The following is a 24,224-nucleotide window of genomic DNA, read 5'->3' as shown; positions in this document are numbered from 1 at the left end:
ATCCTCATGTATGCACCCTCAAATTTCTGTGACCATATACATGTCCAGCCCTGGGAAAGTGCCGGGTGTGGTGGGGTCTCCCACATTTCGAGCACCTCATCCCTCACACCCCGCCCTCGCCACAACCGCCCTAAGAGAATCCCCCTTGTCCTCTCATACCACCCCACCAACCTCTGGATACAACACATCATCCTCCGACACTTCCGCCATCTACAATCCAACCCCATCACCCAAGACATTTTTCCATCCCCACCCTGTCTGCTTTCCGGAGAGACCACTCTCTCCGTGACTCCTTTGTTCGCTCCACACTGCCCTCCAACCCCACCACACCCGGCACCTTCCCCTGCAACTGCAGGAAGTGCTACACCTGCCCCCACACCTCCTCCCTCACCCCCATTCCAGGCCCCAAGATGACTTTCCACATCAAGCAGATGTTCACCTGCACATCTGCCAATGTGGTATACTGTATCCACTGTACCTGGTATGGCATCCTCTACATTGGGGAAACCACGCAGAGGCTTGGGGACCGCTTTGCAGAACACCTACGCTCGGTTAGCAATAAACAACTGCACCTCCCAGTCGCGAACCATTTCCACTCCCCCTCCCATTCTTTAGACGACATGTCCATCATGGGCCTCCTGCAGTGCCACAATGATGTCACCCGAAGGTTGCAGGAACAGCAACTCATATTCCACTTGGGAACCCTGCAGCCCAATGGTTTCAATGTGGACTTCGCAAGCTTCAAAATCTCTCCTTCCCCCACTGCATCCCAAAACCAGCCCAGCTCATCCCCACCTGCCTAACCTGTTCTTCCTCTCACCTATCCCCTCCTCCCACCTCAAGCCGCACCTCCATTTCCTACCTACGAACCTCATCCCGCCTCCTTGGCCTGTCCATCCTCCCCGGACTGACCTATCCCCTCCCTACCTCCCCCACCCCTCCATACTGTCCTCTCCAGCTATCTTCTCCTCTATCCATCTTCGGTCCGCCTCCCCCTCTCTCCCTATTTATTCCAGTTCCCTCTCCCCATCCCCCTCTCTGATGAAGGGTCTAGGCCCGAAACGTCAGCTTTTGTGCTCCTAAGATGTTGCTTGGCCTGCTGTGTTCGTCTAGCTCCACACTTTGTTATCCCTGTCCTGGGAATGTTTGATTGGGACAGTTTAGAGGCAGATTTGCTCTGTGTATTGAAGCCTGTCCTGAGAGTGTTTGATCGAGTGGGGCGGGGGGGAACAGTATCAAGGGATCTTTACTTTGAATCTAACTTTGGTCCTATTAATGTGAATGTGCTGTCAGTCAGTGAGGCTGTTCCGTTGAGGATATTCAAAGAATTTCTTTCATTATCTTCAGGAGAAGCGAAATGTGCTGAACTGTTTGGCAGAGAGGGCACGTCTGACAGAGGAAATATTCAGTGACACTCCTGGAATCCGGTGTAACCCAGTGCAAGGAGCGATGTACTCCTTTCCCAGGATTGATATCCCACCCAAAGCCATTGAGGCAGCTGAGGTAAACTCCCAAAATCTAACCTGGCTTTGATAACAGCCTGTCATTGTGTGAAATGCAACATTCGGTGTCTAGTCTCGTCTTTTAATGCCTGCATTCAACTTGAGCGTAGGTGTTTCTGAAACTTGGCAGTACAAAATGATTGGTTCCAAATTTGCTGTCTTTTCAGTTAGAAACTGTAATCTGAATTTATTCCTGAACAGCACAGCTCTCATTTCACGCGGCTGCCTGTCGTTGCTGAATTGTGCATGCCCCCCCACCCCCACCAAGAAACTGGAATGCACCAGAGAAAGGTTACAGTGCAGAAGGAGGACTTTGTGCAATTCCCTTCCTTCTCCACATAGCCCATCAGATATCCCATTCAACTGGAGCTGCCTCCACCACACTCCCAGGGAGTGTATTCCAAACCCTAACCACTCACTGCAGGCAGCTGTTCTCTCAATGTCCTTCACACCTACCCAATTCTCTCACTGCTCATTAAATACGACAGAACAAGCAGCACAGTGTTAAAGTGACCTGAAAAAGATTCAAATGTGAAAGTGCCAGTAAACCCCCTTGAACTTGTTCCCATTCAGTGGGTGATGGTGGAGGTAATTCCATTTTGCACATAAATCTATAAGTGGCCCATGATTCCTCATTTCCACACCAGGGTGGGTGCAGTCACTCCCTCAGTCTTAGCACATTCTGACTGAGAATGGAGCAGTGTTCTCTCTCTCTCATTTCTCTCTCTGTTCTGAGGAAGAGGCACCGAACCCGAAACGTTAACTCTGTTTTTTCCTTCACAGACCTGCTGAACTTATCCAGGAACTTTGTTTTTGTTCCAATGTTTTTTCTCTCTCTCACTCTGTCTCTTCAACGCCACCCCCCCCCCCCCCCCCAACATCCCACTGCCCCAAAGTTCATATCATCACTAATTTCACTCTCTTACAAGGCCTAATACAGGCAGTTGGAGATAGCAACACCTGCACATGCTGGAGTCAGAGTCAATACAGTATGGTGCTGGGTTATGATGAAGGATGTAAACCCAAAACATTAACTTTCCTGCTCCTCTGATGCTGCCTGACCTGTGTTCCTCCAGCCCCACACTGTATTCACCAATATAGCCCCAGTCATATGCCTTCTCCACTTTAGACTTCAAATAGGATTCGCTGATCCAGTTTCCTTAATAACCACAAAACTATTATACAGTAACAACTTAAACCAATTTTCCATCTTCTTTGAATGCTTTTTATGGTGTTATGAGCAGATGCTGAGGGATGATCTATTGAGGTGTACAAAATTGAGAGGTATAGACAGAGTAAATCATGAGAATTCCTTCCCCATGGCAGATGTATTTAGGACCAGGGGGCATAAGTTTAAGGGAGAAGGAAATGGTTTAGAGGGGATCAGAGAAACCAACTTTTTCACCCAGAGGGTGCTGGAACTATGGAACAATAGACAATAGACAATAAACAATAGGTGCAGGAGTAGGCCATTCGGCCCTTCGAGCCAGAACCACCATTCATTATGATCATGGCTGATCATCCACAATCAGTATCCTGTTCCTGCCTTATCCCCATAACCCTTGATTCCACTATCTTTAAGAGCTCTATCCATCTCTTTCTTGAAACTATCCAGAGACTTGGCCTCCACTGCCTTCTGGGGCAGAGCATTCCATGTTAGCGAGTTTTGGGAAGATTTGTAGCTCAGGTTGAGGTTCTGGATGTGAGTTTGCTCACTGAGCTGGAAGGTTAGTTTTCAGACGTTTCGTCACCTGTTTTTTTATTTGAAAAAATATACTTTATTCATAGAATGTACAAAAAATAAAACATTTATACCCTACCCAGTCATGCAAGCCACTCCGGGTTACCTGGGGGTACGTACACCAACTAAAGGAAAAAAACAAAACAGAGAGAAAGAAAAAAAAACAAAGCAAAGAAACCGCCCCGGCAGTCGTCACCCCGCACAGTCCCAGTTGGCCCCCTGACCATTTGGGGAAGGCGCCAGCTGGGCCCAGTTACCAGATAGGATTCTTTTCCCTTTTCTGGATGAGGGGGCTCATATGGTGGTCTTTCCCCACCGCGCCTTGGCGGCGGATGCCCCAAGCTTTAGCGCGTCCCTCAGCACGTAGCCCTGGACCTTGGAGTTCGCCAGTCTGCAACACTCGGTCGGGGTCAGTTCTTTCAACTGGCAGACCAGCAAGTTGCGGGCAGACCAAAGAGAGTCTTTCACCGCATTGATGGTCCTCCAGGTGCAGTTGATGTTGGTCTCGGTGTGCGTCCCCGGAAACAGCCCGTAGAGCACGGAGTCCCGCGTCACGGAGCTGCTCGGGACGAACCTCGACAAATACCGCTGCATCCCCCTCCAGACCTCCTGCGCATAGGCACACTCCAGAAGGAGGTGATCGACAGTCTCGTCCCCCCCGCAGCCACCTCGAGGACAGCGTGCAGTGGTGCAGAGATTCCGGGCATGCATAAAGGATCTCACTGGCAGAGCCCCTCTCACCGCCAGCCAAGCAATGTCCTTGTGCTTGTTTGAAAGTTCTGGCGATGAGGCATTCTGCCAAACGACTTTGGCAGTCTGCGTGGGGAACCACATGACGGGATCCACCCTCTCCTTTTCCCGAAGGGTCTCGAGGATACTATGTGCTGACCACTGCCTGACGGCCTTGTGGTCAAAGGTGTTTCCTTTCAAAAATTTCTCCACGAAGGACAGGTGGTACGGAACGGTCCAATGACTCGGAGCGTTCCGCGGCAACGAGGCCAGGCCCATCCTTCGCAACACCGGGGACAGGTAGAACCTCAGTAAGTGGTGACACTTGGTGTTTGCATACTGAGGATCTACGCACAGCTTGATGCAGCCACACACAAAGGTAGCCGTCAGGGTGAGGGTGGCGTTCGGTACGCCCTTTCCCCCATTTCCCAGGTCTTTGTACATGGTGTCTCTGCAGACCCGGTCCATCCTCGACCCCCAAATGAAGTGGAAGATGGCCGGGGTGACCACAGCGGCGCAGGTCCAGGTAATAGGCCAGGCCTGCGCCACATACAACAGTACCGAAAGCCCCTCGCACCTGACAACCAGGTTCTTACCCGTGATGAAGAGGGACCGGAGCGTCCACCTGCCCAGCTTCTGCTTCAATTTGGCGATACGCTCCTCCCAAGTCTTAGTGCATGCCCCAGCTCCACCAAACCAAACACCCAGCACCTTCAGGTAGTCTGTCCTGACGGTGAAGGCGATGAAGGAGCGGTCGTCCCAGTTCCTGAAGAACGTGACCTCGCTCTTACCCCTATTGACTTTGGCACCCGAGGCCAGTTCAAACTGGCCGCAGATGTCCAACAGCCTACTCACCGACCGACGATCGGTGCAGAAGACGGCGACATCGTCCATGTACAGGGAGGTCTTGACCTGAAGGCCTCCGCTGCCTGGGATAGTCACGCCCTTCAGGCTCACGTCCTTCCTGATGGAGGCGGCGAAGGGCTCCACACAGCACACGAACAAGGCAGGAGAGAGTGGGCAGCCCTGCCTGACTCCAGATCTAACAGGAAAACTGTCCGATTCCCACCCGTTGATCGAGACTGCGCTAACGATGTTGGCGTAGAGCAGCCGGATCCAATTGCGGATGCCCTCCCCGAACCCCAATTTGGAGAGGACGTCCCTCATGGAGGCATGAGAGACCCTGTCGAAGGCCTTCTCCTGGTCCAGGCTGACGAGGCAGGTGTCCACCCGCCTGTCCTGTACGTAGGCGATCGTATCCCTGATGAGCGCAAGGCTGTCAGCGATCTTCCTGCCCGGCACAGCACAGGTTTGGTCAGGGTGAATCACTGACTCCAGGACAGACCTGACCCGGTTGGCAATGACCTTGGCCAGGATTTTGTAGTCCACGTTCAAAAGTGAAATGGGACGCCAATTCTTAATTTCTTCCCTCTCCCCCTTCCTGTTGTAAATGAGGGTGATGATGCCCTTCCTCATGGACTTGCACATTTCCCCTGCTCGAAGCGCACTATCGTACACCTCCAGCAGGTCCTGGCCGACCAGGAACCACAGAGCGGAATACAGCTCGACCGGTAAGCCGTCGCTTTCGGGAGTCCTATTCCTCTGCAAGGACTTGAGGGCTCTGGCCAGCTCGTCCAGGGATATCGGCCGGTCCAGCCATTCCCTCGTGCCGTCGTCTAAGACCGCCGTGATAGACGACAGGAACGACTCAGAGGCCGTGCTGTCCGTGGGCTTCGTGTCGTACAGTCCGGCAGAGAAGGATCTGCTGATCCTCAAAATGTCGGGCCGAGACGACGTCACCGAGCCGTCATCCTCCTTCAGCCGGCTAAGCACAGAGCTCTCTTTGTGCACCTTCTGAAAGAAGAAACGCGAGCACGTCTCGTCCTGCTCCACGGAGCGGACCCTGGACCGGAAGATTATCCTGGAGGCCTCCGCGGCAAAGAGCGAGGCTTGCTGGCCCCTCACCTCGTGGAGGTCCTCCGTGACATCGACCCCCATCAACTGCAGAAGGAGCAGGTTCTGCACCCTTTTCTGGAGTCGCGACAGCTTTCCCCGCCCCTCTCTCGCCTTCTGAGCACTCTTGAGGACAAAGAACCTCTTGATGTTCTCCTTCACCGTCTCCCACCAGTCGCCCAGAGACTCAGGGGTTTCACGGTTCTACAACCGGCGTACTCCCTCTTAAGCTCCTCGACATTCTCTGTGGTCAACAGAGTCGTGTTGAGCTTCCACGTCCCCTTGCCGGCCGGCTGGTCGTCCTGTAAGTGACAGTCGGCCAACAGGAGGCAGTGGTCAGACAAGAACACCGGCTCGACGCCGGTGGACCTGACCGAGAACGTCCGTGACACAAACAGGAAGTCTATCCTTGAGCGGATAGACCCGTCTGGCCGCGACCAGGTGTACCTCCGCTGCGCTCCGTCTGCAGGGGTGCTGAAGACGTCGAGCAGCTTGGCGTCCTTCACCGTGCCCATCAGGAATCTGGACGTGACGTCCAGTTGAATCCCCCCACCCGCTGTCCCCATGCTGGATCTTCCATCTGCATCAATGATGCAGTTGAAGTCTCCGCCTAGGATGACCGGCCTGGACGTAGCCAGCAGGGGTGGAAGCTGCTGCAGGACGGCCAACCGCTCACTCCGTACCGCTGGGGTGTACACGTTGATCAGCCTCAGGGGAGCATTCCTGTAGGTGATGTCAGCCACTAGGAGGCGCCCCCCCACCACCACCTCCTGAACTTGAGAGATGGTGAAGTTGCGCCCCCGCAGCAGAATAGCCAGGCCCGAGGAGCGACAGTCGTTACCCCCCGACCAGATCGAAGGCCCACAGGTCCAGGCGCCGGACCATTTCCCGTACCTGCCGAGGTGCGGTATCCCGCACTCCTGCAGAAACAGGAGGTCCGCCTTGATGGTGGTCAGGTAGGCCAACGTGGACACACATCTCGCGGTTGACTTGACGCTGCGCACATTAATGCTCGCAACTCGTACCCCCATTGTGGGCAGTGACCGCAGTACCCTCCCCAAGTCCAAGGCCCAGCCCCTCCATCTGTCCCTTCATGCCCATTGCCCGGGCTAACTGCTGGACCCTCTCCGGGCTCAGGAAACCGTCCGTGCTGCCTTCCGGGTGGCATCCCCCCGTCAGGGGTGCGGAGGCAGGAGGGTCCGGCTCCGGGCCAGGCTGGGGACGCGCTGTTTCCTCCTTCCCGCCTGGAAGTTCCGGGGGGCCCTCCAGTGCTCCAGCGGCACTTGACTGGGTGTCGGAGGGAGCCTCGGGACGCCTCCCGTCACCTGGAAGCGGGGTGCTGCTTTCCTTCCCCCTCGAGACCTTTAACTTCTGCTTCGGGTGGGCCCTCTCCGAATCCTCCTCGTCAGAGGAGCTCTTATAGCCCCCTGTAGCTGCCTCTTCCCACCTGGTGGTTGCGGTTCCTGGGCCCGTCGATGCACCTTCCTCCTCGCTTTCCGGACTGTTGTCCACTCCCCTGGGTCGCCTGTCGCCGCCTCCATTGGCTCCGGGTTGTCGGGGGGGATCGGAGCCTGCAGGGGTGCTTTGCTGGCCTCGGGCCCATCCTGCAGGGCTGGGCCCTCCTGCACGGCCTGGCCCTCCTGCACGTTAGTGGGGTCCTTGCTGGGCCCTGGTGCCTTCCTCTCCTCCGGGGGGGCTGGCCCCGCATTTCCCCTGCCGGCGACCTGGGCGTAGGTGGTACCCCGCCGCGGGCATGCCCTATAGAAGTGGCCCGCTTCCCCGCAAAGGTTGCAGCTTCTCTCTTGTGGGCAATCCTTTGCAAGGTGTCCCTCCTCCCTGCAGTTCCTGCAGATGGTGGCTTTGCAGTCGGCCGCCACGTGACCTGACCTATCACAGGCATGGCAGACTTTAGGTTGCCCTGCATAGGTCAGGTAGCCCCTGCTCCCGCCGATCGCGAAGCTGGACGGTGGGTGTATGACGTTCCCGTCTGCGCCCATCCTCAGCGTCACCTTGACCTGCCTCTTACTCCTCCAGATGCCAAAGGGGTCCACGATGTCAGTTAGGTCCCCTTCCACCTTCACATACCTTCCGAGGAAGGTCAGGACATCAACTGCTGGCACATGTGGGTTGTACATGTGTACAGTCACCATACGGCTCCTCTGCGCTGGCATCACAAACAGTGGGACAGCGGTCAATACAGAGAGGGGGCCCTCACCTCCTTTCTCCTTGAAAACCTCCAGGAAGCGCTGGCAAAGCTTGGCACTCCGGAAGGTCACGTTGTAAAAACCTCCTCCGGGGAAATCCTGCAGGCAGTAAATGTCCGCAGCAGCGAACCCACAACAGTCCAACAGGACCCTCTTCACGAAGAAGGTGCGGTCCACAGGTGCACCTTCATCTACCTTCTTTACAGAAACACGGATGGTGTTCCAGACCCCCTGACCTGGGGCACGAGCACTTGCTGCAGCCATCGTTGCAGGTTGGCTGCTCCCCTGAACCAGCGTTAGGCCGAAGCCAGCATTAAGATCCACTGGTCGCAAGGGTGCACAGCCAATCCGACGTCCTCCTTTCACCTCCAAGATAGCACTCTCCTCCTCTCGGTCCACAAGAGAGTGGGTCTTTATTGTGTTCGAGATGTAAGCTAGTTCACTGAGCTTGCCGGTTTGTTCCCAGATGTTTCGTCACCATTCTAGGTAACATCATCAGTGAGCCCCTGACAAAGCGCTGGTGTTATGTCCCACTTTCTGTTTATCTGTTTAGGTTTTCCTGCATTGGTGATGTCATTTCCTGTTCTTTTTCTCAGGGAATGGTAGATTTGCTCCAAATCAATGTGTTTGTTGATGGAGTTCCGGTTGGAATGCCATGCTTCTAGGAATTCGCATGCGTGTCTCTGTTCGGCTTGTCCTAGGATGGATGTGTTGTCCCAATCAAAGTGGTGTCCTTCCTCATCTGTATGTAAGGATACGAGTGATAGTGGGTCATGTCGTTTTGTGGCTAGTTGATGTTCATGTATCCTGGTGGCTAGCTTTCTGCCAGTTTGTCCAAAGTAGTGTTTGTCATAGTTCTTGCAAGGTATTTTGTAGATGACGTTTGTTTTGCTTGTTGTCTGTATAGAGTCTTTTAAGTTCATTAGCTGCTGTTTTAGTGTGTTGGTGGGTTTGTGGGCTACCCTGATGCCAAGAGGTCTGAGTAGTCTGGCAGTCATTTCGGAAATGTATTCTGAATATTCCATGTATCCACCACTCTCTGGGTGAAGACGTTTCTCCTCAACTCTGTTCAAAATGGCCTACCCCTTATTTTTAAACTGTGTCCTCTGGTTCTGGACTCACCCATCAGCGGAAACATGTGTCCTGCCCCCAGATGGTCCAATCCCTTAATAATCTTATACGCCTCAATCAGATCCCCTCTCATCCTTCTAAACTCAAGTGTGTACACGCCCAGTCGCTCCAATCTTTCAACATATGATAGTCCCGCCATTCCGGGAATTGACCTCGTGAACATACGCTGCACTCCCTCAACAGCAAGAATGTCCTTCCTCAAATTTGGAGACCAAAACTGCACGCAATACTCCAGGTGCGGTCTCACCAGGGCCCTGTACAGCTGCAGAAGGACCTCTTTGCTCCTATACTCAATCTCTCTTGTGATGAAGGCCAGCATGTCATTAGCTTTCTTCACTGCCTGCTGTACCTGCATGCTTGCTTTCATTGACTGATGTACAAGAACACCTAGATCTCATTGTACTTCCCCTTTACCTAACTTGACTCCATTGAGATAGTAATCTGCCTTCCTGTTCTTGCCAACAAAGTGTATAACCTCACATTTATCCACATTAAACTGCATCTGCCATGCATCCGTCCACTCACTTGTCCAAGTCACCCTGTATTCTCATAATATCCTCCTCACATTTCACACTGCCACCCAGCTTTGTGTCATCAGCAAATTTGCTAATATTACTTTTAATGCCTTCGTCTATATCATTAATGTATATTGTAAATAACTGCGGTCCCAGCACCGAGCCTTGTGGAACGTCACTGGTCACTGCCTGTCATTCCAAAAGGGACCCGTTTATCACTACTCTTTGCTTCCTGTCAGACAGCCAATTTTCAATCCAACTCAGTATTTTGCCCCCAATACCATGTGCCCTAATTTTGTTCACCAATCTGTTATGCAAGACTTTATCAAAGGCTTTCTGAAAGTCCAGTTACACTACATCCACTGGTTCTCCCTTATCCATCTTCATAGTTACATCCTCAAAAAATTCCAGAAGATTAGTCAAGCACGATTTCCCCTTCGTAAATCCATGCTGATTCTGACCTATCCTGTTACTGCTATCCAAATGAGTCGTAATTTCATCTTTTATAATTGACTCCAGCATCTTTCCCACCACTGACGTCAGGCTAACCAGTCTATAATTCACTGTTTTCTCTCTCCCTCCTTTCTTGAAAAGTGGGACAACATTAGCCACCCTCCAATCCACAGGAACTGATCCTGAATCTTTCGAACATTGGAAAATAATTACCAATGCGTCCACGATTTGTAGAGCCACCTCCTTAAGTACCCTGGGATGCAGACCGTGAGGTCCCGGGGACTTATCAGCCTTCAGACCTAACAGTCTATCTAACACCATTCCCTGCCTAATATAAATACCCTTCAGTTCATCCATTACCCTCGGTCCTTCAGCCACTATTACATCTGGGAGATTGCTTGTGTCTTCCCTAGTGAAGACAGATCGAAAGTACCTATTCAACTCTTCTGCCATTTCCTTGTTCCCCATAATAAATTCACCTGTTTCTGTCTCAAGGGCCCAATTTTAGTCTTAACCATTTTTTTTCTTTTCACATTCCTAAAAAAGCTTTTACTATCCTCCTTTATATTTTTGGCCAGTGTGCCTTCGTACCTGATTTTTTTTCTCCATGTATTGCCTTTTTAGTTACCCTCTGTTGCTCTTTAAAACTTTCCCAGTCCTCCAGCTTCCCGCTCATCTTCACTATGTTGTACTACTTCTCTTTTATTTTTATACAGTCCTTAACTTCCCTCATCAGCCACGGCCGCCCCTGCCTCCCCTTAGGATCTTTCTTCCTCTTTGGTATGAACCGATCCTGCACCTTCTGCATTATATCCAGAAATACCTGCCATTGTTGTTCCACTGTCTTCCCTGCGAGGGTATTGTACCATTGAACTTTGGCCAGCTCCTCCCTCATAGCTCCATAGTTCCCTTTGTTCAACTGCAATACTGACACTTCCGATTCTCCCTTCTCCCTCTCAAACTGCAGATTAAAACTTATCATATTATGGTCACTACCTCCTAATGGCTCCTTTACTTTGAGGTCCCTGATCAAATCCGGTTCCTTGCACAACACCAGATCCAGAATTGCCTCCTCCCTGGTAGGCTCCAGTACAAGCTGTTCTAAGAATCCATCTCGGAGGCACTCCACAAACTCCCTTTCTTGGGGTCCAGTACCATCCTGATTCTCCCAGTCGACCCACATGTTGAAATGTCCCATAACAACTGTAGTAATACTTTTGCAACAGGCCAATTTTAACTCCTGATTCAACGTGCACCCTACGTCCAGACTACTGTTTGGGGCCTGCAGATAACTCCCATTAGGGTCTTTCGACCCTTAGAATTCCTCAGCTCTATCCATACTGACTCTACATCTCCCGATTCTATGTCCCCCCTCGCAAGGGACTGAATATCATTCCACACCCAAAGGGGCCACCCCACCCCCTCTGCCCGTCAGTCTGTCCTTTCGATAGCACGTATAGCCTTGAATATTCATTTCCCAGGCCCTGTCCACTTGAAGCCACGTCTCAGTTATCCCCACAACATCGTACCTGCCAATTTCCAACTGAGCCTCAAGCTCATCCACCTTATTTCTTATGCTTCGTGCATTCATATATAATACTTATAATTCGTTACTCTCCTCACCCTTCCTATCAATTCCTATTTCACTTGGCCATATTGTACAATCCCTTCTTGAGTTTTCTGTTCCGTTAATTCTGTTGTCTTTCTTAACTTCTCTTATTCTCACTTTCCCGTTAACTTCATTCTTAAATTTCCAGCTTGCCCCCCCCCGGCCCCACTACTTAGTTTAAACACACCTGTGTTGCAGTGGTAAACCTTCCTGCCAGAATGCTGGTCCCCCACCTATTAAGATGCAAACCGTTCCTCATGTACAGTTTATCCTTACCCCAAAACACATCCCAGTGATCCAAGAATGTGAATCCTTGCTTCCTGCACCAGTTCCTCAGCCACACTTTCAAGCCCATTATCTCAGATAATAAAATGTGAGGCTGGATGAACACAGCAGGCCAAGCAGCATCTCAGGAGCACAAAAGATGCTGCTTGGCCTGCTGTGTTCATCCAGCCTCACATTTTATTATCTTGGATTCTCCAGCATCTGCAGTTCCCATTATCTCTGATACAAGTCCATTACCTCCCTGTTCCTGCCCTCTCCAGCCCAAGGAACTGGAAGCAAACCGGAGATAACCACCCTGGAAGTCTTGCTTTTCAGCTTCCTTCCGAGTTCTCTGAAGTCCCGCTGTAGAATGTCTCTCCTCTTCTTCCCGACGTCATTTGTGCCGACATGCACCACCACCTCTGGCTCTTCACCTACACCCTTGAGGATTCCCTACACTCTGTCAGTGACGTCCTGGATCCTGGCACCAGGAAGGCAACACACTCAAATCCCGCCTGTTGCCGCAGAAACCCCTGCCAGTCCCTCTCATTATGGAGTCCCCTATTACCACGCCTCTGCATGATGTCTGCCTCCACTCCAATTTTCGATTGGTAGATCTGTCCGCGCCTCGGGCTGGCAGTGTCGTCTGTCTCGACAGTTTCCAAGAGAGTCAACCTGTTTACGAGAGGTACTTCCCCTGATGTCTCTTGTACTTGAATTATCTCTTCCTTCCTCATCGTCATCTCCCTTGTCTCTTCTGGTATCCTTGGTGTAATGACCTCGCTGAAAGTCCTGTCCAGAAAATTCTCGTACTCTCGGATGAGCCTGAGGTCATCTAGTTCTTTCTTTAGTGCTGCAACATGCTCCTTCAGAAGCTGAATGTGTACACACTTTCCACAGCTATAGGAGCCAGAAGCATCATCAGTGGCCCTGACCTCCCACATCATGCACAAAGCACACTGGGCCAGCTTGACAGTCATGTCCTTCACGCTCTTCACCCTGACATAATCTCCTCACTCAGCCTCTTCACCAAAACTCCAGAGCTAAAGACGCGCACTTCTCTCACCAGACACTTCCCTCAACCCCCTTTTTTCTTGCTGAAAGTCTGTGGACTCTTAATTAGTTTAGAGGAGGAGGGTGGGAGGGAGGCCCTAGCGTGTAGGACCTGGGGCCTAGAACACGCCTCCTTAAAAAGCACTCCCCTACCTTCCCGACCGACTCGCTACCCTGACCTCATGTCCGCCGGGCTCCCTCTGCTCTCTGCTGCATCAGAAGGTGGTGAGGCAGATGCACCGACAATGTTTAAGAAGCATCTGAATAAGCACTTAAAACACTCAGCCATAGTAGGCTATGGACTGTAAATGGGATTAGTGTAGTTTGGTATTTGTTGGTTGGTATTAGATGTGGTAGAATGAAGGGCCTGTTTCTATGCTGTCTGACTCTGACTGTCTGACTTTACTTTTAATATATAGTTATGAAAGTTTACTCTAAATAAGCTACAACACATGCTTGCACATAACAAGTAAAGGCGAAAGAATAGATTTCTCTCTACAGAAATTCACTTTGTGGAAATAAAACTCTTTCAGCCAATAAGTCTTAGTCCTTGAAGGCAAAAAGAAATATAGTTTGAGATGTTTGTTTTGTTCTGGTCTGACCTTCTGGCATATGTAAATGAATGTCAACAAATACAACAGTTATCTCTGGCATCTTGGCAGATGCAGCTTGCTCAGATAAAAAGAAGTAATGAGAATTCTTCCAGTTGTCCTTCAAGAGAACAAGAATTCGCAAGAATTATTTTTAGACACAGAAGAACTGAGCTGGGAGCTCCTTCCAGGTCAGTCAATGACTGCGCCTTACAATCTGATAGTACACAGGCTGATCACTCAGCTGACACATTGGCTTCAACTTTCAGAAGCTGCTGCCAAAGAACATGGAGGGTCACACGACAGGAAAAATAACTCTGGGAATATTGTCTAGCAGTCATTGCCCCAGACAGGGTCACTGATATACAAGCAGTTACAACAAGATGTCATGCTACAAAGAAAGAGCTCACTGAAATAAATGTTCCATTGTCTTTTCATTGGCATTTTCAAAAATAAAAACTTCCTGGGAACAGGAAGAGGCCATTCAGCCTGTGAAGCCTGCTTCTTCATTTGATGAGGTCAAGGCTGATCTTTAGCATAACTCCACATAACTCCACATAACTGCATTGCCTATAATCCTTAATATGTTTGTTTAACAAAAATTGATCTATCTCAGATTTAAAATAAATAACTGCTCCAGCATCCACTACTGTTTGTGGATGAGATCTAAACTCCTCCCACCCTTTGTATGTCCAAGTGCTTCCTAGCATCTCTCCTGAACTTGGATAAACTGCAGAATTGGGCCGGAAGGTGGCAAATGGTGTCTAATACGGATAAATGTGAGGTGATTCACCTTGGGAAGAATAATAGGAAGGCAGAATACCGATTCTGCCAAAATTCTTGGTAGTGTGAATGTGCAGAGGGATCTTGGTGTCCAAGTACATAGATCCCTGAAAGTTGCCACCCAGGTTGATAGTGCCGTTAAGAAGGCTTACGGTGTGTTAGGTTTTATTGGTAGAGGGATTGAGTTCCGGAGCCGTGATGTCATGCTGCAATTGTAAAAAACGCCAGTGCGGCCTCATTTGGAATATTGCGTACAGTTCTGGTCGCCCCATTACAGGAAGGATGTGGAAGCATTGGAAAAGGTGCAGAGGAGATTTACCAGGATTTTGCCTGATCAGGAGCGCAGGCCCTATGAAGAAAGGCTGAGGAACTTAGGTCTGTTCTCATTGGAGAGAAGGAGGCTAAGAGGGGATTTAATAGGGACATACAAGATGATCAGAGAATTAGATAGGGTGGACGGTGAGAGTCTTTTTTCGAGGATGATGACTTCAGCTTGTACAAGGAGGCATAGCTACACATTGAGGGGTGATAGATTTAAGACAGGTGTCAGAGGCAGGTTCTTTACTCATAGAGTGGTAAGCGCGTGGAATGCCCTGCCTGCCAATGTAGTTAACTCAGTCACATTAGGGGCATTTAAACAGTCCTTGGATAAACATATGGATAACGATGGGATAGTGTCGGGGGAGGGGCTTAGATTAGTTCACAGGTCGGTGCAACATCGAGGGCTGAAGGGCCATTTCTGCACTGTATTCTATTTTCTATGGTGTATGAATGGTCCGGCCCTAATTCTCAGACTATTTCCAGAATCCCCAACCATTGGAGAATTATGTGAGTGATAATGGGAACTGCAGATGGTGGAGAATCCAAGATAATAAAATGTGAGGCTGGCTGAACACAGCAGGCCCAGCAGCATCTCAGGAGCACAAAAGCTGACGTTTCGGGCCTAGACCCTTCATCAGAGAGGGGGATGGGGAGAGGGTTCTGGAATAAATAGGGAGAGAGGGGGAGGCGGACCGAAGATGGAGAGAAAAGAAGATAGGTGGAGAGGAGAGTATAAGTGGGGAGGTAGGGAGAGGATAGGTCAGTCTAGGGAAGACGGACAGGTCAAGGAGGTGGGATGAGGTTAGTAGGTAGGAGATGGGGGTGCGGCTTGAGGTGGGAGGAAGGGATGGGTGAGAGGAAGAACAGGTTAGGGAGGCAGAGACAGGTTGGACTGGTTTTGGGATGCAGTGGGTGGAGGGGAAGACCTGGGCTGGTTTTGTGGTGCAGTGGGGGGAGGGGACGAACTGGGCTGGTTTTGGGATGCAGTGGGGGAAGGGGAGATTTTGAAGCTGGTGAAGTCCACATTGATACCATTGGGCTGCAGGGTTCCCAAGCGGAATATGAGCTGCTGTTCCTGCAACCTTCGGGTGGCATCATTGTGGCACTGCAGGAGGCCCATGATGGACATGTCATCTGAGGAATGGGAGAGGGAGTTGAAATGGTTCACGACTGGGAGGTGCAGTTGTTTATTGCGAACCGAGCGGAGGTGTTCTGCAAAGCGGTCCCCAAGCCTCCGCTTGGTTTCCCCAATGTAGAGGTAGCCACACCGGGTACAGTGGATGCAGTATACCACATTGGCAGATGTGCAGGTGAACCTCTGCTTAATATGGAAAGTCATCTTGGGGCCTGGGATAGGGGTGAGGGAGGAGCAAGTGGGGGCAAGTGTAGCATTTCCTGCGGTTGCAGGGGAAGGTGCCGGGTGTGGTGGGGTTGGAGGGCAGTGTGGAGCGAACAAGGGAGTCACAGAGAGAGTGGTCTCTCCGGAAAGCAGACAGGGGTGGGGATGGAAAAATGTCTTGGGTGGTGGGGTCGGATTGTAGATGGCGGAAGTGTCGGAAGATGATGTGTTGTATCCGGAGGTTGGTGGGGTGGTGTGTGAGAACGAGGGGTATCCTCTTTGGGCGGTTGTGGTGGGGGCGGGGTGTGAGGGATGTGTTGCGGGAAATGCGGGAGACACGGTCAAGGGCGTTCTCGACCACTGTGGGGGGGAAAGTTGCGGTCCTTGAAGAACTTGGACATCTGGGATGTGCGGGAGTGGAATGCCTCATCGTGGGAGCAGATGCAGCGGAGGCGGAGGAATTGGGAATAGGGGATGGAATTTTTGCAGGAGGGTGGGTGGGAGGAGGTGTATTGTAGGTAGCTGTGGGAGTCGGTGGGCTTGTAATGATTTCCATCCTGCCTTTTCCTGTTTATGTCTTGAAGAATTGGATCAGATCACCCCTTAACCATCTACACAACCCTTTAAACTCGAGGCTCCAAACAAAACAATAAAGGTGATGCCATCATAACAGATAGTTCTGACAGACCCAAATGAATTGCTGGGTCATTTCACCTTGCTGTACATCTGCAGTCAGATACAGGCCAGACTGGGTAAGACTAGTAATGTTCTTCTCTAAAGATCACTTTGGAGTTCTGTGTCAGCTAAAGATCAGATGGAATGATACCAGTGTTTTATATGCCGATTGTTTTAACTCAGTTCAGGTTCTCAAACTAACCTGATGGAAACTGAGATAACACAGGTAGAGATGGGTGTTCACAGCAGGCCAAGCGCATCAGAGAAGCAGGAAAACTGACATTTTGAGCCTAGACTTTTTCTCCAGCATCTGCAGAGCTCCCCGGATACTGTAACCCAGTGAGGGGTCCCAGGATGAGCTACCCAAACTCTGCTGTGAACAGACAGTAACTCGATGCCCTTTCCCGGCAGGCTGCAGGTGAGACCCCTGATATGTTCTTCTGTATGAAGCTGTTGGAGGAGACTGGCATCTGTGTTGTTCCAGGGAGTGGCTTTGGACAGAAAGAAGGCACTCATCATTTCAGGTACATTTTTACAGCACCTTTCATCATCTTGGAATGTCCCAAAGCACTTTTCTGCTGGTTATGCACGTCTGAAATATAGTCACAGCTGGAATCAAGGCGGGTGATTCATATGCAACAAGCTCCCACGAGCTGCAAGTAGCGGCAGTTTTGGTGATTTAGTATGAAGGGAGTCACGTCGGCCCCAGGTCACAAGGGAACATGCTGTACTTTTCTTTCAAACAGTAACTATGGAAATCTTAATATCAATCTGAGAGTTTAAACCATGACATTGCTCAACTAAGGCTGAAACATCTGATAGTGCGGCACTCCTTCAGCTCTGACCCTCCAACAGCGCCGCCGAGTCCTCCCTCGGTACCACACTGGGAATGTTAGTCTGAATTACCTGCATATGGCTGTGAAGTTGGGATTGAAAACAGAGAGCTGTGAATCTAAGATAACAAAGTGTGGAGGTGAATGAACATAGCAGGCCAAGCAGCATCTTAGGAGCTCCTAAGATGTTGCTTGGCCTGCTGTGTTCATTCAGCTCCACACTTTGTTATCTCGGATTCTCCAGCATCTGCAGTTCCCATTATAGCTGTGAATCTGAGCTGAGGGCTGTGCTGTCCTGTCTTTCTAATTATAACACTGTGTGAAGCTGGACGAACACAGCAGGCCAAGCAGCATCAGAGGAGCAGGAAAATTGACATTTCGGGTCGAGACCCTTCTTCCTGACCCAAAACGTCAACTTTCCCTGCTCCTCTGATGCTGCTTGGCCTGCTGTGTTCGTCCAGCTCTACACCTTGTTATCTCAGATTCTCGAGCATCGGCAGTCCCTACTATCTCGATAGTTTACGTAACTGGGTGAATATCGGCAACTGGGGAATCATGTGTAAAAATGTTAAGTAGTTTATTTCGGAAGGAAAACAGGAACAGAACAATAGAGGAAAATTGCAGAAAGCAACAATACAGCGAGACTTGGGTGGACTTGCGCACGAAACACAGAAAGCTAGCACCCAGGTGCAGCAAGTAGCCAGGAAGGCACGTGGAATGTTGGCCCTTATTTAATGCAGATTGGGGTATAAGAGTAGGGAAGTCTTGCTGCAGCTGTACTGGTGAGATCACATCTGGAGTACTGTGAGCAGTTATGAACTCCTTATTGAAGGAAAAAATATTATTTCATTGGAGGCATTTCAAAAAATTGTTCACTCGGATGATGCCTAGTGCAGAGAGATTGTCTTATGAGGAAAGGCCGAACAGGTTGGGATTCTGCTCCCTGTTGTTTAGAAGAATGAGAGGTAATCTCATAGAAACATATTGGATTCTTAAGGGGCTTTACAGGGTCAATGCTGAGAGGATTTTTCCCCTCATGGGAGAGTCTAGGACCAGAGGGCACAGTCTCAGAATAAAGGGGCACCAATTGAAGACTAAGATGAGGAGGAAATTCTTCTTTCTGAGAGCTATGAATCTTTGGAACTCAAGCCACAGAGAGCTGTTGGGGGCCAGAGTTCCTATGTATATTTAAGGTTGAAATCAATAGATTCTTGATCAGTTGGGGAATGAAGGATCATGCGGAAAGGGCAGAATATTGGATGTGAGGAATGTCAGATTAGCCATGATCCTATTGAATTGTGAGGCAGGCTTGAAGGGCTGAATGGCCTATTCCTGTTTCTTGTGTTTCTATGGTTTTAAGTGTGAGGTTCTTGTATAAATAAGAAACAAATCAGAATATGCTTTAAACAGTGAGGAATCGGGTAAATATTCCTATTTGGGGAACTAGTTTGTCCTTGTTGACAAAGTAGAAAGTTACCAAGTACCACAAACAGTTACAGAAGGATCTGTTATGTGAATGTTTAGTTAGGACACAGAGTTCAAGAGTAAGGTAGGCTTAGCGGCCATGTATGGAACTCTGAGGCGAAGCCTGGTGTAATGACTGCTGTCTTGGAAGCTTTTCTGCAGGTCAGATTAGTTTATTGTCTAATAAGGGTTTTGCTTTTTCTGCTCACATCAAAAATACAATATAAGTTTGTTAAGTGAGTCCAACAAGCTCCTTAAACAAGAGTGAAGTTCACCCAGAGTTCTGTCTTGGGTTACAGCGACAGTTTCATTCATTTGGTTGAATGTAGCACTGCCGATTGAGCCAGCATTTATCATCCATCCCCAGCTCCCCTTGAGAAGGTGGAGGTCAGCTGCCTTCTTGAACTACTGCAATCCATGTGCTGTGGGTTGACCCACAATACTCATAGGGAGGGAATTCCAGGATTTCGATCCAGCAACACCGAAGGAATGGCGATATGTTTCCTCCCCAGGATGGTGAGTGGCTTAGATATTGGGGTTCTCAGCAATTCCACAGAGTTTGATCACGTTTAGAAAATGGAAAAATTGAAAGCAAGGACAGTGTTCCAACAACAACTTTTACAGCACCTGCAGTGCGATAAAATGCTTCAAGTATTGCATTTAGGTAAGATGGAGTTTAAGTTAGGTAAACATGAGGGATTGCATTTTTGAAAGTCTGTAGTTAATGGTCGGACCCTGGGAGTATTGCTCAACAAAGAGACCCTAGAGTGTTGGTGCACAGTTCCTTGAAAGTGGAGTTGCAGGTAGGCAGGATGGTGACGAAGCCAGTTGGCATGCGTATTGGTCAGTGCAATGGGTACAGGAGTTGTGATGTGGCTGTGTACGCCACTGCATGCAATTCGGGTCACCCTTCCAAGTAAAGGTGCAGAAAAGATTTACCAGGATGTTGCCAGGGTTGGAGGGGTTTGAGCTACAGGGAGAGGCTGAATAGGCTGGGGGCTATTTTCCCTGCAGCATCGGAGGCTGAGGGGTGACCTTATGGAGGTTTATAAAATCATGAGGAGCATGGATAAGGTAAATAGTTAAGGTCTTTTCCCCAGGGTGGGACAAGTCCAAAACCAGAGGGGCATGGGTTTAATTTAAGTGGGGAGAGATTTAAAAGGGACCTAAGAGACAACTTTTTCATAGAGGTTGGTGTGTGCATGGAATAAGTTGCCAGAGGAAGTGGTGGAGGCTGGTACAATTACAGCAATTAAAAGGCATCTGGGTGGGTATGTGAATAGGAAAAGTTTAGAGGGATACGGGCCAAATGCTGGCAAGTGCAACCAGGTCAGATTGGGATGTCTGGTCAGCACAGATGAGTTGGAACGAAGGGTCTGTTTCTGTGCTGTACATTTCTCTGACTCTATGATTGAGTCGGGAGAAAACAAAAGTTATTTGTACCAATGGCCAAAGGCCGCCTTTATACTCTTTATACTCTTTCTTCCTCAAAAACTATCAGTGTTTCCAGATCTCAGACTCAGGCAGTTGAAAGCACGATGACTGGTGGTGGAGCAATGCAAGTGGATTGTTGGGGCACTGAAACCCTTGCATTTATATGAGCCGGAAGAGAAGTGGGGCTGCAGGTTCATGATATGGAAGCGTGAAAATGAAATGGATTGTAGTGTTAAAATTGTGGTGGAGATATTTGGGATTGGGTGTTTTGCTGGAGTTTTCCCTTTGGCTTTGATTGTCTTTGTCCTTAGTTGTATTTCTGCTCGTTCACAGGATGACCATCCTACCTAAGACTGAGAAGCTGAAGATACTCCTAAGCAAGCTGAAGAAATTCTACCAGGAATTTACACAGCAGTACTCTTAACCATCTAAGCCTGCCCGCTATCTCCATGCACTGCAGGAGTGCCTGGGACAAAGTTTTCAGGTTATTGAATGCAACAGCATTAGGGACATGCATATACAGATCTCACTGTTTAAACAAAGGGAGTGAGGGGCAAGTGGAAATCAATAAAGCAAGTGATCTGGCCTGGAACCAATCGAACATGTCATCAGGTGAAGGGGTAATGAATGGGAGGGAAGGGACACGTGATCAGCAAAACTCTCTAAGATAGTATCATTTCTCTGTAACTTTAGCAATGCGATAATCTTTAAATTAGGATGAAGTAATTGGAACTGTTTGATTTGCCCATTGTCTGTACTTGAAGCTGGAGTAAGGTTCCGTGATTTTCAGTGAGGTGATGTATCCCTTTATGAACAACCTTGTGCTGACTTTGCACATTAATATCTATATCAGGATCAAGGAAATTGCTGAATTAAACATTAATCATCATTGGGCAATACCAGTGAAAATCCTCAAAGTTACTAATTTTAGCAATGATGCAAACTTGGGTTGAAAGCCAGGAGGTCAGACACGGGTAATCCTCGGCAAGGGTGTTAGCAAAACAATTGGCTTCAGTCCCACAGGTTTGGAGCCATTTCAAATCAGCCAAGGTTTCTGTTCCTAACTACTTACCAGATATCCCTGAGAACCAGCAGTGTGCCTGTCAAACAGGGTTGAACTGAGCGGAGTGTGGGAACCTGGTAATATTCCCATAGTTCTACTCAGTGACATTATTGTGTCTGTACTCTTGAGTACAACTGGCCACAATCTCATCATTCAACAATAGAGACAAAACTGAACAGTGTTAATCTTGTGCAATTCACGAGAACAGGAATGGAAATAGGCCGGTTGGTGAGTAACTCTATGTGGTAGCTCCCAGTTGTCAATTAACATTAGTGTTATATCGAGCACAGCTTCCTTCTGTAGCTCTGCTCCTTGATTGGATTGTGTGGACTGGAAACACTCTCATGACCTGCTCAGTGCATAAAGTGAACATCCTGAACTGCTGTCTTCCCCTTTATCAGAAAAGCAAAAATAGCATTGGAAGTTTACTTCATGGGAGAGACACAAGGCAAAATAATGTAACAACTGCTCCAAATCTACCCAGACTGCAACTTTCGGGACCAATCTGCAGTCAAACTGTCCCATTCCTGACTGAGGTTCACAACAAGGGTCATAGTCTGCATCACATGGAGGTGTAGGATAACATCCTTGGTCAGGGTCATGGCGCAGGTCAGAGATCATGGTCTGGAATTACCTCCATATGGGAAAGCTGGTCTTATGATGAATTCCACTTGGAGTAAGGAGGATGTTGATTGGCTATGAGACATGCTGTGACCCCTGAATAAACCAATCAATTAATCCTGAGCTCCAAGAAGCCTCTAATTGTGGGTTTATGTACTGGGTTCAAGGATCAATACTTGAATGCCCTGACTAAGTTTCATTTTCCTCTCTGTTAGTTGTGAACAGTGAGCATTGTCAGCACTATGTGCGGTGAACTTTCAAGTTGGAGCTGATTGACTGACTTATATTGCATTTGTGTTCTCACGCAATTAAGAGAAATGTTGATCCTTGGAGAGTTCATTTATTCTGAATGCAAAAGCCAGCAGATAAGGTGTTGCTGATCTCAAATAAAAGCAGGGAGTGCTGGAGAAACTCTTGTGAAGCAGTCAGGTGAGTGGAACCTGACTAACATTCCCAATCACGCCTTTATTTCCCAATATACAGTGTCCTGTGCCAAGTACATTTGGAGCTCTCTCATGTTAATGTAAAGCAGTCTCATAGTCCTATCTGGGGCCAGGTTTCACCCCTGTCTCTAGTGTGGTATATGCAATGAGCTGGTGTAGCTTCAAAATCTGTCACATCAGCATGACTAGGCTGAAATTTGTCTTGAGCTTCCTCCCAATTGTGAGGATAATTTTTTAATCAGGTTTTTTTTATATTCCTGCCTCACCTTAAGCTACTTGATGTTTGTTCCTGAACTTTTTTGGAAACTGGTCATCATTTTGTCTGTTTCATTGTTTTCATTGTTGACATGGATAACACCTCAAGAGAGAGCTGATTGTCTTATTAAAAATGCTCAGAGCAGGGAGGGTCAGAAGGATTTAAAAGATCTTGTTTCATAGTTCTCTGTCCCGTGGTTGTTTAAAAAAATAAAAACTTTTAACACAAAGCTGCAATGCCTCCGAATGTTTCCTCCTTTCACCTGTGACACAGTTCAGGTTACAGGCATGATACAGCACAGAGAAGTAGAGTTACTGCTTGGTGAGAGTATTTACGAAGAGCTGAAAACTTCTCTTCGTTCATTAGAGTGGGGCTGGTTCACAAGTGAAGTGACAGACCTGTCTAACTTTAAAAATAGATGGAACATGGTAAGACAGAAGCCCACGGTTCCTGGGACTAAAAGGTAGTCTACAACCATTGGCTGATGGAATTTGTTGGAATTTGTGGTTTTCAATGGTAGTTGCATATACTGCAGATAGTTAGGCTCTTGTTGGCTGAGATATGGGAAATTTATTTACAACATACTACTTTTTAGTTCATCCATGGGGTATGAGAGTCACTGGCTAGACCAGCATTTATTACCCAGACAGAAATTCGGTGCTTCTGGAATCATATGTGGGCCAGACCAGGTAAAGACAGCAGTTTCTTTGTTGGAAGGAATTAATAAACCAGATGAGTTTTGCCCAAGTATCATCGATGGTTTCAAAATTAGCCCCCAAATTCCAGATTTTCATTGAATTCATCAAATTCTACCATGGTGGGCTTTGAACCTTGCTCCCCAGAATATAGGTGGGTCTCCGGATTAATAGTTTAGCAATAATAACACCAGGCCACCACCTGATGAATGTAAGATAAAAGAAGCTTTGACAAGACCAAATGAAATAGAGACAAAAATAGGCCATTCAGCCCCTCAAGCCTGCTCCGTCATTCAATAGGATCATGGTCTGATATCCTTCACGCCCCTTTTCCTGCTCTTCCCCATAACTGTTGATTCCCTGACTGATCAAAAATCAATCTCAACCTTAAAGATACGCAAGGACTCTAGAATTCTTTGCCAGAGAGCTGTGAAGGCAAAGACTCAAGTCTTTGAGGGCAGAAATTCCTCCTCATCGTCAATTGGTGCCCCTTTATTCTGAAACTCCCATGGAGTGGAAACATCCTCTCAGCATTGACCCTTAAGAAACTCCT

The 24,224-nt window shown here is 48.8% G+C and overlaps 1 protein-coding gene across 4 annotated transcripts in view; it reads left to right on the top strand.

Annotated features, from left to right (window-relative positions):
* The window catches only part of LOC125466526 (alanine aminotransferase 2-like), a 79,275-nt gene extending 56,067 nt beyond the window's left edge, over positions 1-23,208 (top strand). For all 4 annotated transcript variants that reach the window (XM_048561143.2, XM_048561127.2, XM_048561134.2 and 1 more), the window contains 3 exons: positions 1,348-1,503; positions 17,274-17,386; positions 20,927-23,208. In XM_048561143.2, coding sequence (XP_048417100.2) covers positions 1,348-1,503; positions 17,274-17,386; positions 20,927-21,017 — 360 coding nt within the window. In that variant the 3' untranslated portion in view covers positions 21,018-23,208. The remainder of the gene's footprint in view (positions 1-1,347; positions 1,504-17,273; positions 17,387-20,926) is intronic.
* The last annotated feature ends 1,016 nt before the right edge of the window (positions 23,209-24,224 follow it).

The sequence above is a fragment of the Stegostoma tigrinum genome, chromosome 2 (assembly GCF_030684315.1).
Source record: "Stegostoma tigrinum isolate sSteTig4 chromosome 2, sSteTig4.hap1, whole genome shotgun sequence".
Taxonomy (NCBI): Eukaryota; Metazoa; Chordata; class Chondrichthyes; order Orectolobiformes; family Stegostomatidae; genus Stegostoma; species Stegostoma tigrinum.
This window is presented reverse-complemented; position numbering and strand designations above follow the sequence as displayed.